The 16838-nt window shown below is 29.7% G+C and overlaps 1 protein-coding gene across 2 annotated transcripts; it reads left to right on the top strand.

The window, feature by feature from the left end:
- Positions 1-1154: 1154 nt before the first annotated feature.
- Positions 1155-13362, top strand: LOC111613392. 2 transcript variants are annotated; one of them, XM_023354739.1, is made up of 6 exons: positions 1155-1244; positions 1912-2070; positions 7533-7680; positions 7788-8014; positions 12628-12881; positions 12958-13362. In XM_023354739.1, the coding sequence occupies exons 1-6, from the start codon at positions 1221-1223 to the stop codon at positions 13163-13165; spliced, it is 1020 nt and encodes a 339-aa protein (XP_023210507.1). In that variant the 5' UTR covers positions 1155-1220; the 3' UTR covers positions 13166-13362. The 2 variants fall into 2 exon arrangements, with proteins under 2 accessions (XP_023210507.1, XP_023210508.1); XM_023354740.1 differs by lacking the exon at positions 1155-1244 and adding an exon at positions 1791-1848.
- Positions 13363-16838: the final 3476 nt, after the last annotated feature.

The following is a 16838-nucleotide window of genomic DNA, read 5'->3' as shown; positions in this document are numbered from 1 at the left end:
TGTTTTTTCCGTTTGTGGGGGTTAAAGAATCTGTCCAATGTCGATTGCTTTTCCGTCTTCTTCATGATTTTTCAGAAGTAATTAATAGCATTGTAATTGTAAAGATCTATAGGCCTATTAACCTCAACCTGGTTTGTATGCCATTTTAAGACCGTTGTTCTGACATCCTCCCACTTCTTCAAAAGATCTTTAATAGCAGATATCGGCATAAATCCGTATTTTCAGAAGAAAACGTAAAAAAATTGTTTCTGTCAGAAATATAAAAGGCTGGAATTACAAGGGAAAGTTTCAAAGTTCGGGGGAATACTATCCGATCAGTATATACTGGGTAGAACGTCGTTGTCGACGTTTCCCGCGCTCTGAAAAGTTTAGAATTGTTGCCTGAGACAAAGGAAGACCAATCGGTATTCGTTATTTACGTCGCTTCTTCTTGCGTTTGTTCAGTGAAATATTTTGGGAGAGTGTTCGTTATCCGATCTGTTCGTTAACCGATCACCCACTGTACTATGAAAACGATCTCATTAAATAGTGAATATCAAACTCTATTAAATAAAACAACGTAAATTGATACCTAACTGCACACTTAAACACTCAGCATTCGTGTTATGCAGTGCACTTCTACTCCTCGAGTGCTGTGCAGTGAAGCATTAACTTGTCCTATTTGATAGCTGTTCTGGATTCACACTTAATATTTCGTAATGCACTAAAACGTAACGATATGTATTTTTTGGTGTAATACGACTTCACAATTGACATCGTTGCCCGATTTACAATAGGAACCGCGATTACAATATCCTTCTCCGATAGAGAAGCTTGAAGGTATGGGAATTTGTATCGTCGTTTAGTGATTAACCAATGTACAACACATCTGAAAAATGTCTACAGTGATTGCCTTATTAGTTTCTGAAATACTGTAATTGATACAGGGAAGAGACTTTATATATATGCAAAAATATAATTTATAAATAATAATCCATAATTATATTAATTAAGTTATATCAAGGGCTAGAAGCAACTTTTGTAATAATAATAATCCATAAGTTGTTTTTTAAGTTACAGAATTTTTAAAATTAAATATGAATATCTAGAAATATTTAATAGGTGTTTATTTTGTATAAATATCAAAATACGATTCAACATAATAATTTTTTAGATATGAAATTGTTCAACCGATTCCGAAGGTTTTTGGAAACACGAAATTAAATGGAACTTATTACGGAATGAAAGGACAAGTAATCAATAAGGTTTTGTATAACTCATTTGATATTATAAATAAAGATTAATTTGAATTTTAAGTACTAATGCAGTTTTATCAATAGTTGATATTCGGCATATTATCTCTATTGTTGTCACTTGTAACCAGCAAAACATACGAGATACTAAAAATTGAGTGTTACAGATACAGTCGGTTGTATCTGTTATAATTATGATTTAATCATAAAAGTTTCTTCCGATTAAAATACGTTATATATTAATGAAAAGAACTAAAATTTTATCGATCGTAAAGTATTAAATATTATATATGAACCAAATTTGTACATAAAAAATCGGTACATAAGTTTTGAAAATTGGACTATTACAAATCATATATGAATACATACTTGTATTATTTTCACATTTTACTTATAATAAATAATAGTAATATTACTCTAATAGTTGTTATTCAATCAGTTAATTGCTAACTTTAAACTACTGTAAAATTTTTCTCTAACTAAGACGATTTTTTCGAAATATTATTAAGTAATTTAAAGTTTCTAAACAATAGGAAATTTGACAACATTGTTGCCAAACTTTTGTGGCACTTTTAATGAGTTTACGAGATTTTACTCTACTTATATTGCATAACAGGTAACATCTGGATCTTGAAATTTTATTGCAAATTCTAATGTTATGGTGCTTTTTCTTATATAGGAAGCAGATATGTCTGGTTTCCCCATGTACATGAGAAGCGATTTCTTTCATTTGCTGGATTACAGTTCGATTGTTAATGTGAATCCAGTTACTTTCATAGTTAAACAGAGAAAAAAAGAGTCAACATGGAAAAGCATAATTAGACCTTTTTCACTTGAGGTAAGTGCATTTAGTCTTTATAAGAACAATAATTACAAAATATTTCGTATGAATTTTAATGCCAAACCTTTTGTCATATAATAATAATTTAAAATATAAAAAGTTTTTATAACAAAATGACTAATTCTCTGTAGGAAATGACCTACGATAAAATAACTAACAAGCAATTATTTATTCTGGCATGTAGTCACCATGCCTGGCTGTAATTTTTAATCATATTTTTAATGTATTAAATTTAAAAAATATTTTTTTCATCTCAAATTAGTAGTGTATTGTCCCTATACATCATACTTTTTTCAGATTACCATAGAGTGTTGCCGGTCATGTACGTAACTCCATTCAAGAAAAACTTTTTAAATTAAATTTACATCACTTTCGTTTCAGATCTGATGATCATGTATCATCTGGCCTTTGTGCTCCTACTCTTTTTTACTCTTATCTCGACTTTAAGCTACCATCTTTCTAGAGTTTAAGAAATGACAGACAGATAGTCAGGCAGACAAACGACAGTGAGAATTTATAGTTCTACAATTTTTACAAATTGCAGCTCAATAAGAAACGACATGTTTTGATGAAGTTAACTGATAAAGATGAATTAAATAATAAAGAAGCTACACAACAGCGGTCCAAAAATAATAATACAGCTTGACACGCAGTAGGGATACTTGACAAAATTCTTACAGCACTTTAAAAAGATAACACCGACATTAGTATGGACATTGAAAGAAACATTAAGGAAAATGAGCATATATCATTAAAAGCTATTGCTGACTTTATTTATGAGGAACATCAGGTAAGGTTGTCTCTAGCAACTATATACAATGTCTTAAATATACAGCTATGGAGCTATTCTGAAAAGAAGCAATAAAATATTGGATAGAGTTAATGTTCAAAATACAATTGATTTGCGATACGAATATGAAAAAATCTTCACTGTAAATGCACATAATCATCAACTGAAATTAATGTTTATCGATGAGCGTGGCTTCAATCTTCATCTTGGAGGAAAGACAATGGCTATAAAAACAAAGGGTAAAGAAATTTAGAACCAGTTCCAAACATAAGAAAACGGATTCTCATGATGATTGTTGTTATGAAATTAGTTTTAATTGTTGACTACAAATTAATCTACAAAGCAAGATCTTAGTCTTTTGACGAGTTCATTGTTAAACTATTGGAAAATATACATGCTCACGAAAACTTGCCCAGTGTATTGTTAAACGTTTCATATAACTTAAACCAAATATGTTAGGGCTTATTACACCAGTAAATATAAACACTAAATTTCTTAAATTTATTATACACTAGCTGTTACCCGCGACTTCGCCCGCGGAGGTTTTGCAAGCAAACACCATTTATATTCATTATTTCAACAACCATAGTAATTGTTATATAACACCTACCGCCGAGAATGATGAGAATTGCTGAGAATCATACAAACTATTTTCAATTTGATCAATTTTCCGGAACGTTTACAATCGTTCTATAATCGAACCGATACGCAATAACAAATTCGAATTTAAAAAGGTTCGAACTTTTGGTTAAAAAATCGAAATATATAAAAATATTTATAACAATGTCTGAAATGTTATTAATTTACTACACTTAAGTACTTAATGAAGACTAAACGTAACAAAAAATCGCATGTAAAATAGTACAGTAGAAGCCGTTTTTCGGTTAAGACTTAATCCTTTCCCTCTCCCTCCGCAGGGGAATTTCGAAAAATTCCTTCTTAGTGTGCATTTCCATGGTATACCCTACTAAAACGCAGATAAAAACAAAAAATCGCATCTAAAATAGTACAGTAGAAGCCGTTTTTCCAGTTAAGCCTTAATGCTCTCCCTCTCCCTCGCGGGGGAATTTCGAAAAATCCCTTCTTAGTGATAGTTTTCATGACGTACTCTAACTGTGTACCAAATTCCACCTCTTTAGGTTCAGCGGTTTGCTCTGGGCGATGATGAATCAGTGAGTCATTCAGTGAGTCAGTCAGTCAGGACAAGCAATTTTATAGGGGAGATCGGGGCAAGATCGGCATGTTAAGCTTTACTTAAATTTTGTGTTATAAATACTGCTGTAAACTGAAAAAAAAGCTTTGCATATTGTCTATTGGAATGTTACCTTACTATAGAACTGGTTAAAATCAGTTTGGAAATAAAAATAATTAAAATAATTACAACTTTACAAGAAGAGAGAAATTGACGAAGTTGCCCCGGGTATAGGGGCAAGATCGGCAACTTCTCTCTTTTTGTAAAGTTGTAATTATTTTAATTATTTTTATTAAAGTTGCCCCTGGTATAGGGGCAACAGTAATGGGGCAAGATAGGCACGTATATAAAATTATGTTATTAACAATGTATAAGTTGGAATTCACTATTAAAACAAAGAAATACAAATCCAACACCCATTTAATATTATTACAACGAAATGCAAGTTCAAAGACATATATACATGAATAACAAATGCAAACATGTTTTCATTTATCATCTGTTTGATTTTTATCCTTTGCTTCTAATGTGGCTTTATGTTGCCGATCTTACCCCGCTAGTCATGATTTCGAAACATTAAGTACAACCCTGAGAACAGAATGCCAAGCCACGATCTGGCCACGTGAATAAGTTGAAGTTACATCCTTCTAACAGGAAAAGTAACTTTCGTTATCATGGAATTATAACAAAACCTGCCAATTCAATATAAATGGAAAAAAAATATTATATGGAATTCAACGAAAATGAAAATTTGCTTGATAATTCAACTACGCTTGTTGGAGAACAATAAAAACACTACACTCAACAAGCCACCAATAAAACTCAACTGCCTAACCTATAACCAAAGTCTCCTTTTAATTTGTTTTAAAAAAAAAGCGCTTGACAAACTTGCCCCGCATGCCGAAGTTGCCCCTATCTCCCCTATATATAGATTTCAATGTAGAAAACAGAGATTTTACAAAAATTGAAACTAATATGTGTACAAAACACCAAAAATGCATTTCGGACTCTAAAATACTGTAGTCGTTCTTTAGTTGTTGTTTCAATAAAACTTACAAGATAAAAATACATAAGAGCCGGAACATAAATAATTGGTTTAAGTTATATGAAACGTTTAATGAAATTAAGGGAAAAAAACAAAAAACAATGAATAATATGCAAATACATAGCAGAAAAGAATTAAAGAATAAGAATTTATGCACTGAAATTTTTACCGTCGTATTCTTACATGCTGAAGCCTACTGAAGAAACTTTTTCCAACATTAAAAACGTAGTAAGATTAATCCTAAATACTATTTATCCAGGACAATACGACCTTATATAAAAGTCATCGAACGATCTTTAACACAGATTACTGCTGATTGTAACAGATATTTTATCTATATGTCGGAAATATAGCAAAACTTTTAGCATGACATTTATCTGCATTTTTGACAGCTGTATTACAAAAAGGCAATAAGATGATTATTTTTCTGTGTATTCACCATTTGCCGTACGAATTTTTTTAAAGGAACTTTTAATTAAACATAAAAAAATACTTAAAACTGAAAAAACGAAAGAAATGCGTTAATTTTGAAGAAAAAGCTTCAAACTTTATTTTCCATTGTCTCGCCTTTCTGCGAAATTTGACACTGATGAGCCATTGTTTACACAGCTGGATGACATTGAGAACATCTGGTGTCGGATTTCGCGGGACATTCTCATAGACGTCTCGGGAGGACAAGGGTTTAAAGTAGGGTGAATACTAGCTGGCGGTGTATTTTTAAATATTTAAAAAAAACTAAAATTTTAATTGCGATTTAATTGCAATTTAATTGCGATCGGGGGATTGCCCCTCCCCCCCGATTTAATTAAACTTATATATAATAAAATATGTTAATTAAAAAATTAAAAAACTTTTCTAAAAAGAATCGATGGAGTCAGATAATCTATTTTTTTACCGTACTGTACTATTCTTTAGTACACGGAAAACTACTAGTTTTCCATTCGTTTCTGACTTTTGTAAACGCGATGGTATCAGTGAGAAAGATGTGTCTTCTTCTGTGTCTACGACGGAAAAAAATGTGTCGTCTGAGATACCTTCTGCTGTTCCTATTGTACACTCTAGTCGTCAGAAACCCTACTGAAGAGGCCTTGACAGGCTAAATGCATTTGGGGTGAAGTATATATTTATATAAAAATAAAAGTATATTTTCCTTGTTAACCTGTTTACCTTTTTTAATTTTTTATACCAGTCTACGGACTCGGGACTTATTAAGCCTCCAAAAGTCAGAAACGAATGGAAAACTAGTAGTTTTCCGTGTACTAAAGAATAGTACAGTACGGTAAAAAAAAAAAATTAAAAAACTATTGGAGGTCGTTTTTGACATCAGAAACTAGCTTTAAATAACTTTACCGAAGTCAAATCTGTGCACTACAACTTTAGAACGATTAATTAAATTTGATAAAAAAAAGTCGCCTTAAGAACAATTAAGTGTTAATCGCGCGTCATTAAAGGTTGATTAAAATCGCGATAAAATTTTTTTGCACGGGTAAAAATTTTTATTGGAGATAATAATAAGTTCTGGTGAAAAGTGCTGATTGCTCGAGACCTTATTACTCAATGTTGTTATCTGACGTCGAATTGATATTGATTTTAATTGATGTGCCAGAGTTAATTTCTACTGTCAGTCTAGTGTCACATTCCAATTAGGCCCATAAATCGATGATGGCAGGATAGTAGATTTCCAGCTTCGGTCCAGTGTTTCTGACCTTCGGCTAATGCAAATTCAATTCTAAAGGGCCATGGTAAAAACTTTATTACAAATGAGTCCGGCTTGATTTGGCTGAATCTTTGATAATTTGTAGTTCTAGTGGTCCTGATAAGAAGCAACTTCAGGCACAAATTGGAAAAGTGGATTGTTTTGAGTTCTCAAACGTCCATTTATTTTACTTTTGATCAGAAAAGATGCAAACACGGCGTAATTCTACATATGTGTTGTAAAGCCTTATCAAAGTCTTTCGTTACAAAAATTAAATTACTGTCCCAACAAAGTTGCTTTCAGCTGTTTTCAAGTCTCAGAAAAGTTAGCTCCTGTGAGAATAATTCCCATGCCCTGTCTGCAGAAGCACATTGTATTAATCCAAACGGGAACGAAAAACAAAAAAGCATAATAAGTGACTTAAAATACTAGTTTACTTTAGAGTTGTATTAAAGTTTTCTATGAAAGTACTGTTCAGAATTTTTTAATTCGTATCCGTTAACCTTTTACGTTTCAGAAAAGTAACGAATTCGAATTTCAAAATTCTGAATCAAATCTTAACAGAAAAATTAAATATAAATTGAATGCAAAGAACTATATGTCTCTATTTACGTCCGTTGTCCAGAAATTTTGAAAAAAAGATTTTCCCATAAAAACATTAAATTTTTACTTTCATCTGCTGGGGATCGCATAAATAAATAAAGAAATTACAATAAACCTTAACATTTATTTTCAGGTATGGATATTAATTTTAGTATTTATATTAATAACTGGATTCATCTTATCTCGAATTTTAAAAAATGAAAATAAGCTGCGTGTGTACGAAAAATTTTGTTCAGTCAAAAATACTATTTGGATTCTGTTTTCAAGCGTTGTCCTACAAGGTATTCACTGTTTACGTTATCGCTATATTTTAATTTTCAGTTTTTCTTAATGATTAAATTTTATAAAATATATTAATCTTAAATATATTATATATATATAATTGTAGGATCAAATTTAGATTTTGTTACACGATTTTCATCGAGACTAATAATAGGAATCTGGCTGCTATGTGCTGTTGTTCTGGGATACGGCTATGGGGGAATACTAATGTCTTTTCTAACAGCCGCAGATAATGAATGGATCCCAACAAATTTCTACGAATTAGCAGATGCTGTAAAAAGACAAGAATTCTCTTGCGGTACTACACCTATAGGGAAATATGCAATTTTTAAGGTATTTTATTATGATGTGATGTTAATTTTTTTCATATTTCTGTATGTATTTTATATAATTTGCTCTTCAATTCAAAACTGATCGAATAAGGATGTTTGTAATGGAATGGAGCGTTAAAATTTCCCTCAAAAACTAATGTACAGTACATTACTTAATATCAAGAAATAAATCGTTAAAACACAGTACAAAATTGAAATATAATTTTTTAAATGAAGTTAATAAGAGTCATGTAACTAAATATAGAGTTATTGATCACAGAATAATTTTTAAATTGAAAAAAATTTTGGTTTTCTCTTACAATTTTTAATTAATTATCTATCTGTTTTCAGTAATGTACAGTTTACTAAACAGCTGAAGTGTGCTATAATAACGTCAATAATATCTAATCGGTAGAATATAATTATCAGATGTGTTTGTATTATAGAGGGTGAGTCATTCTGTATAATACAAATACATCTGATAATTATATTAAAACAAAAAAACTCAAACATTCCTCAACTGTTTCATTACTTTATGTTTTCGTTGTTACATTCACTTACCGTGTATCTTGCAACACAATCTCTTCTTAAAGCAATGTTGAACACGTCTGAAAAAAGAACCATAAAGTAAGAACTTATAGAAGAATTTTTGGATTTTCTAATACGAGAATCATTGTGTACTTTTTCTTTTGTTAATTATAGCAGCGATAAAGAAAATATTTATTGGTTGAACGTTGAATATTTATGACAAAAGTCTAATAGATGTTTGATATAACTTGTTTTCAGTTTATTTATTTCTTCTTGTATAGGGGTGATGCTGACTCTTCTTGGTACTGACATACTTTCTAATACACTAGCTTAGTCTTTACTTATTGTATTTATACATATGACTTTCATTTAGTTATAATTTTTAACAGGAAATATTAACCTTATCCAGGGCCTGCTTTAAACTACTGTGAAAGATAATAAAGTTAAACTGAATGCTTATCTTTCTATCAACGGGAATAATGATATTGGATTGGACAAAACTCAACTTTTGTTGCATGTTTTTCATCACCGGGAATATTTTAAGTGACAGTTTGAAAATGGCTGTTGTAATTGATTGGAAATATTTTAAAAAAACGTTTTTTGTAGTCTAAAACAAATTTCACTTAGTAACCAAACATTAAAAAGTTTTTAAATGAAAAATACCGAAGTATCTTGCTACGATCAAAGCAACATATGCAACAAGCTAGTATTTTTTGTCATAATACTCTCAATTTCAGTAATATTTTGCCCCTGTCCATCACCCTTTTCCTGTTAACAATAGAGTAATGTTGGTGATCTAATTCTGTTCAGAAGAAAATATTTTAATTGAAATAAAGTGACTTCCGCTGTGAAACGAAAGTTATATTATTTGATAAATCGGGTTCTCATATCCTTAAGTTTTTAATATCTTCTCTCGAGTTCTATCTTTCTAACTCCGATCTCAAGATTAAAAAAGGACAGTGACATTAACTTACTTGTAGTTTAAAACAATGTGGAAGATAATTTCATATTACATAATATAAAAGTGAATTTTTACATGATCATAGAACTCGAAAAAACAAAATAAACTAAAAAATGATTTGGATATGTTACAGTCAAAACCCGTTTTTAGTTAGAACGCGGTTTAACTAGTTGAAACTAGTTTATACTGAATGTCTTTGTTAAAACCCGTTTTGTCTAGTTTAAACTAGTTTATACTGAATGTCTTTGTTAAAACCCGTTTTGTCTAGTGAAAACTAGTTTTAACTCAAATTCATTTTTGACTAGCAGTAAATTCTAGTTTTAACTAGACAAAACGGGTTTTAACAAAGAAACCNGGCTACTATATATAACAGTGGGAAAATATGGAGATCGGTCAATATATGACCTCCAACATTGAATTTTTGGACTCAGGACCCCTTGAACGTCCAGAGATGAAAAAAAAACAAATATTAAAATTCGGGAATAATTTCTTAATGTATCAGTGGTGTGCTGTCCATGGAAGTTGTGGAATCGCCGCTTCTTTTGTATTTTCTAAAATATAAATACATATGTGCATAAATACATGTTTTCGTATTTTAACATACTTTGAATTAATTAAAATTAATATTTTATTATAACTGCATCGTGTATCTTATTACAAATTTCTATACTACATGTGAAAAAAAGGGAAAAATTGCTATTGTGTATTCGAATATAAATTCGTATATGCATATTCTCAATGAAAGCGCTGTATTATCGAATAAGAGATAGCTTCCACGGCGAAAATATTTGAATCGTGTAAAGCAGCCAGATTATACGCATTCGCGCATACGCTTTACAGAGCACCAACCTCACGCGGTTTAGCTGGTGGATGCTACACACCAAACTATAGTATAACGCTTCCAATGATCTTATCCAGGGCAGACACAGCTTCCCTATTATCAAATGTCACTGCACGCCACTGTAAGGTATAGATGTTAGTGTTTGTAAGTGTGTATGTTTGTATGTGGCATGCTTTTGTTCATTATCTTCGAAGCGTAAACAAAATATACAAGATACTTACTGAATTGAATTCGTAGCATCCGATGTGACTTTTTCCTGTTAAAAATGCTATCTTAGTTTTCTTATATTTTCTTAGTTTTAATATTATTGTTTTCGGCTCGAATGACTGTTTATGTTTAGATGACATAATAACGCTTCCAATGATCTTATCCTGGGACGGCGCAGCTTCCCTATTATCAAATGTCACTGCACGCCACTGTAAGGTATGGATGTTAGTGTTTGTAAGTGTGTATGTTTGTATGTGGCATGCTTTTGTTCATTATCATCGAAGCGTAAACAAAATATACAAGATACTTACTGAATTGAATTCGTAGCATCCGATGTGACTTTTTCCTGTTAGAAATGCTATCTTAGTTTTCTTATATTTTCTTAGTTTTAATATTATTGTTTNACAAAGACATTCAGTATAAACTAATTTCAACTAGACAAAACCGGTTTTAACAAAGACATTCAGTATAAACTAGTTTCAACTAGTTAAAACGCGTTCTAACTAAAAACGGGTTTTGACTGTAACAGATACAAAAATAAATTTGTATCTTTAAATTTTTGTGACATTTCTGATTTTAAGTTAGTAGCAATATACAGTATATATCTATACTGTATATTGTTACTAAGAATATTTTAGAACACTGGAATTTCTTAAATAATGTCAAAATGATAAATAAATACAAAACTTTGTAATTGTAATGCAATTTTAACATTACAAACCTGTATTACAAATCCACTGTTGCGTGTCTGCCCTTCGTTAATATGGATAACGGAGTTAGATATATGAAAATCGTAATTAGATATGAAAAGATTAGGAGTGGGAAGAACTGATTAATTATATATAAACTTATGATCAGGATGGAAGTCACTTGATTTCAATAGTGGTTAAAGCTTTATGAAGCCAATTCAAATTTTAATTAAGGGACAGCATGTATGAAAACAACAGTGTTGACTGCAGAAATTTTTTCACGAGAAGTTTTTTGGGAAATATTTTCTTTTAAAAGAGTAGTTTGAGATACCCTATACATGGGAACCCCAGGCAATTGCTCTTTTTGCACATAGGATATCGTGCCACTGCTTGATTTCAATTCAAAATTTTCTCAAGATGATTAGCATGATTTGTTTATTATCAGAAGTATGATGTACAGGGGCAAGGCATCACTGAAATCAAAACTATATAGGGGCCAGAGACCTTGATTAACTAGGCTATTGTTTTCTTGCTATTCTCTGGATTCAATACATTTAAAATACAAGAAACAAAAATGGTAGCAATTAGGCATCAAAGAGAATATTTGGTTACAATAAATGCTTTCAGAAACATTCTGTAAAATATATTCATACATACTATAAGCTAAAACTAGGAACAATAGTTGATTTAAAAACCAATTGTATTTCGAGGTAAAATATATATCATATTTTAGATGTATTGTTTTAATAACTATAAGCACGAATTCATGTATTTTGTGTAACTGCTATTTCATTATAATCATATACATTACAGTATGATACAGGGTGAGCGTAAAGTCCATAAAAAGTTTAAACATTCATAACAAGTGGAAGAATTATCGGAATGAAATGTGGTTGGCATGGTATGTATTGTCAGCACGGCGAATTTGTTGAAAAACGAAAAAGTTGTAAAAATAACTGAAAGGTGGTATTGAGATAAAAAAAGGACCAAGAACAGACGTGCAATAGACAATGAATTAAATTTCCGAGTGTTTTCATCAGGTTTTCCGACATTGTTGGAATTGAAAATTGCTATTTGCCATGAAGTAACATGCTGCACTCTCCAGATACTAGTGTTGTTACTTGGCTAAACTTTGGTACAGGCAATATCAAACAGTTGTATAATAAACACACGATAAATTATTTTCTTTTTTGTTTGCATTTACTTTGTATATCAACGTCACTAATTGGTGATATTTTCCTCCACCAACAAAAATCTGCCACGCTGAAAGTATTTGCAATGCAAAATGCATTTCTTTCTGACGACTCTTCCATTTTTATGAAAATATAATTTTTTACGAATTTATTGCTCGCCCTGTATTTTTAATTTAATAATGTAGAATTGATTTCACGTTAAAAATGTTTTTGTAGGAAGCTGGATCCGGAGTTGCAAAAGTATTATTCGAGCATATGGAGAAAAATCAAAATTATGTGGATTATAAAACAGCAAGAGAAAGAGTTGAAAATGAACGTTTTGCATACATACAAACTACACACATTATAAAAAAAACATTTCCGAAGCGTTCGAGTAACACAAAAGTTATGACTGACGAAACACTTCGATCGTATTACTCTGCATTTTATCTAAGAAAGAACTTTCCTTATAAAAGAAAAATCAGTAAAATGTATGATTTATAAATATTATTTAATTAATGAATGTAAAGATTAAGTTTGACATTGGAATTTTCTTTCGATTTCTAGTGTAACTCGAATGTTTGAATCTGGATTAATTATGTTTCACCTAACGAAATATCCGGAATATCCAAATGATGAAAATTCCGTTAGTCCGTTAACCTGGAATGAATTTTTTGGAAGTTTTACTATTCTTGCAATCGGTTATTTCTTTGCTTTAATTTGCTTTGTTGGAGAATTATTCATTAGGAAAAGGAAAAAAAATTCGATTGTTTAAACAAAGGGCTTGATTGATTCACATCTTGATCTTTGTGAGGAATTTCTTTTCGCTCATAAATTTATTTCATAATAGTATAATAATTAATTATTATTTAATAATTATTTTGATGGTATTTCTTTATAAGTAAATACTTGAATTTGTTATTCGGTATTATTTACTCGTCAACATTCATTTCTATTCATTTATGTTTGGAAAACGACTTAAACATAATTTTAAAATTAATTCGATAGTTAATGTATAAAATTAATTACTAATAATCATAATAATTATTATTTTTGATATTTCAAATTTGTAGTTTTTATTTCTGCAACCAGAAAACCTTGGAATGAAAATTATCTTTAATTAATATATTGCATCAATACTTGTCACAGTTTACATTAGAATTAATGACCATGAGAAGATATGGTCTCGATTCAGAACTGTGATTGTATGTAATTTTTGAATACGAGTGGTTTCTAGAATTTATCTATTCATATTATGCTTAATTTTATAAGATTCAACTGTATATTAATAGTGTTCTAGTCCTCCTTGCTATTATATAGTGCATAATGCAGTTGCCATTTGATGGATTGAATGATTAATTCCAAGGTCCTATACTCTGAAACTTATTATTAATTATTATCTAGCTATGGGCAAGTTAGACCAGAAATAATTTCGACCTGTAATGTCTTAACAATCTTCATTATATATGTAGTAGATAGTGTTTGCACTTCAATATGCAAATAGATTGTTAGATGCACCTTCTATATCTAATCTATAGTGATTTTCGAGAAAATATATATAATAAATGTATCACCAAAATTCATACTTAATAATGAAACACATTTCAAAGTATATATTTAATATTTAAATAAAAACAAGTAAGATTTTGAAATAAATTGTGTTGTCATGCATATCATCGACAAGAGATTGGCTTTCAAAATTGGCTGTACTGTATTATTTAACATGTTTATGCTTTTATTAATACTTCATTTTCATTCTGGTTTTCGCATTTTTTAAACTTATATAAATTATATAAGAATTTACTGTATATAAATAATTTCTCTTAAATATTCCAAAGAGTTTTTTATTGTATATGTATAATGTGAACTTTGAAATGAGGAATGATGCCCACAAATCGTTGGACTTCTTTAATAATTTCACATTTAATATTATATGAGAAAGTATAGTAGATAAGAACAATGTAAAGAATATAATTAAGGTAAGTTACTATAATTTTCGTAAATTTAAATTTATTCAATTTATTAATTTTCTTTTTAAATATTGCAGATATTCTGCCAGTGATTTTGAGACATGATCATTATACAAAAATTCATCTGCATCTCAAGAGTAGCATAATTAAAATTCACATTTAAGGCAAAATAAATTTCAAATATTATTCAAGTTATGATCAATTTTTGTACGCATTTGTATTCCGGTAAACAAGATCAAGCACACATCGAAAATAAATTTCTGTCTAATGTGTTTTATTGCTCTACATTTCTGGCATTTTTTTTTAAATTTTAAGATAGAAAACATCCAAATAAGACTTTTTTTTTCTAAGTCCTCAAATTTTTTCAGAAGTTTTTACTCGCGCGAAAAAATTTTATAGTGATTTGAATCAACCTTTACTTAACGCCTAATTGCTTTTTTAATTGGATTTTTTAAATCAAATTCATTTAATCGTTCTAAACTTTTGAGTCACGAATTTGACTTCGGTAAAGTCTTTTAAGCTGCTTTCTGAATGTTTTAGTTAGGTTTGACGTTGATAGGGGACGTGCAGCTCCTAGAAATGTTTTACCTGTTGTTATGAGCATTAATTAGAGACCCAAATAAAACAAACATTTGTGTTTTTCAAATAAATTTTTGTTTTTCTCTTTTATAATTAATGAATTTATCTATTTTTAAGTAAAAATTGAAAGTGTCTGTAGAAGTAATTCTTTAAAATATCCTTTTTCGTGATAAAGATTTAATACTTATTAATACTCTCTCTCGTGATTACTAAACCATCAAATTTATTTCTTCCATAAGCAATTCTGCTTGAAAACTGACGGTCCGAATTACGAAATTCTCCACTATGTCCTACAAAAATTTGCATTATTCAGCATTTTGCCAAAATTTCGGTGCGCACTGTAATCTGTTTATCACATGTTAATCCTTCAATATACTTGTATATTTAAGGATTGGACCACAAGTATATTATATATACTTGTGGCCCAAAAATCCATGACATCTTTCAATGTGGCCCAGAGAAAGAAAAAGGTTGGACACCCCTGCATTAGAGTATTTCTGAAAAACATTTATCTAATTTTTTCAATTATCATTATAAGTTACTTCTCTGTATGAATTTATTTGGAATGTAAATGATAAACAATTATAATACATTTTAATGATTTTTCCAGGTGTTATTTACAAAAGAGGGAAAGTATGGCAATCGCTCAAAAATGAGCCTCAGTCATTTTTGGGTTCAGGGGATTTTGAAACGCCGAGAAATCCAAAAAAAGAAAAACAACTATGGGGGTTTCTGTATGCACAGATCTGTGTGTGTATGACACGATTTTGTTCACCTTCTATGAAACTTAATAAATCCTGTGCTTTCTGTCAAAAATTTCTTAAATTTTGTAATGAGGTTTGATTATTAAGGGGATTAATAATCAAACCTCATTACAACCCGATAGATATTTTCAACTAAATGATTTACGTATTTCCAAAATTCGAACGAAATCATTAATATTAAATTTAAATTAATTTCTTCTTTTAATACTATAAACTTTTCAAAAATTGCGCTGTGATGCAGCGTTGTAACTTCGGAGGAGGACACACCGATACTTCTATGAAAAATATTATAGTAGCGTTTCACAATATCGGATAATTTATCAATATATTTATAAGAATTACGATAAGCAAGTAATAGATATGTTTTATTTAGCACAGTTTTATGAAATATTTTGACAGCATCGGCTTTTCTATTAAAATGGGTTGAATAAGGATTAATTTTAAATTTTTTAAAAGATTTTTTAAAAAACTTAAATTTTAATCTATTATAAAATTCTTTTTTAAATAGATAAAGTATCAATTTGTAAATTTTTCGGAATGTGTTTTTTAAAAAGAACTTGAAAAGCTTTAAAAACTAATTGAGATTTTTTTCTTTTATTGGTATAACATATTAATACTTAATAAATACATCGATCACAGTTAGTAAATATTTTACTACATTATTAAATGTAGAAAATGTTTTTTACGCTAATAACGATAATAATGAAAATGCTAATAACGATTTTACTCGTTCTTAGCATTTACAATTTTTTTTTTATAAAACCCATTTCTACTCTGAAAATTAAGATTTTTGCCGTTTTATAATATTCAATGATACAAAAATTTTTAAAATAAAATATCATAACAGATAGCCCCACAGTAATTTTACATTTTTCGAGAAATGTATGTAACTGGTTGCTGAGCTTCCCAATATTTAGACAGATAGGAAAAAACGATGATTCAAGATGTTAACAATGATTAAATTATATTAAAAATATTAATAGAAAGCTTCTTTGACTGGTTATCGACATCACTATATATTTAATACAGTAGAGCGTCGTTTATCTGAATCAATTGGGGACTGGGGTTATTCGGATAACTTATTTTTCGGATAACCGATTATGTACGAAAAATTATTTAACCCATCCCGTGTTGA

The sequence above is a fragment of the Centruroides sculpturatus genome, unplaced genomic scaffold, assembly GCF_000671375.1.
Source record: "Centruroides sculpturatus isolate CEXI.00-Female unplaced genomic scaffold, Cexi_2.0 scaffold1717, whole genome shotgun sequence".
NCBI lineage: Eukaryota > Metazoa > Arthropoda > Arachnida > Scorpiones > Buthidae > Centruroides > Centruroides sculpturatus.
Note: the sequence above shows the minus strand (reverse complement) of the source record. Positions and strands in the feature narration are given on the sequence as shown.

What these genes read in the sequence shown, in the direction of transcription:
- LOC111613392 (XM_023354739.1), top strand. Translation starts at nt 1,221, where the DNA reads ATGAAAGGACAAGTAATCAATAAG. An exon ending in AAGGACAAGTAATCAATAAG is followed by an intron (nt 1,245 to 1,911) that starts GTTTTGTATAAC and finishes TTTCTTATATAG; the next exon opens with GAAGCAGATATGTCTGGTTT. An exon ending in GGAAATATGCAATTTTTAAG is followed by an intron (nt 8,015 to 12,627) that starts GTATTTTATTAT and finishes ATGTTTTTGTAG; the next exon opens with GAAGCTGGATCCGGAGTTGC.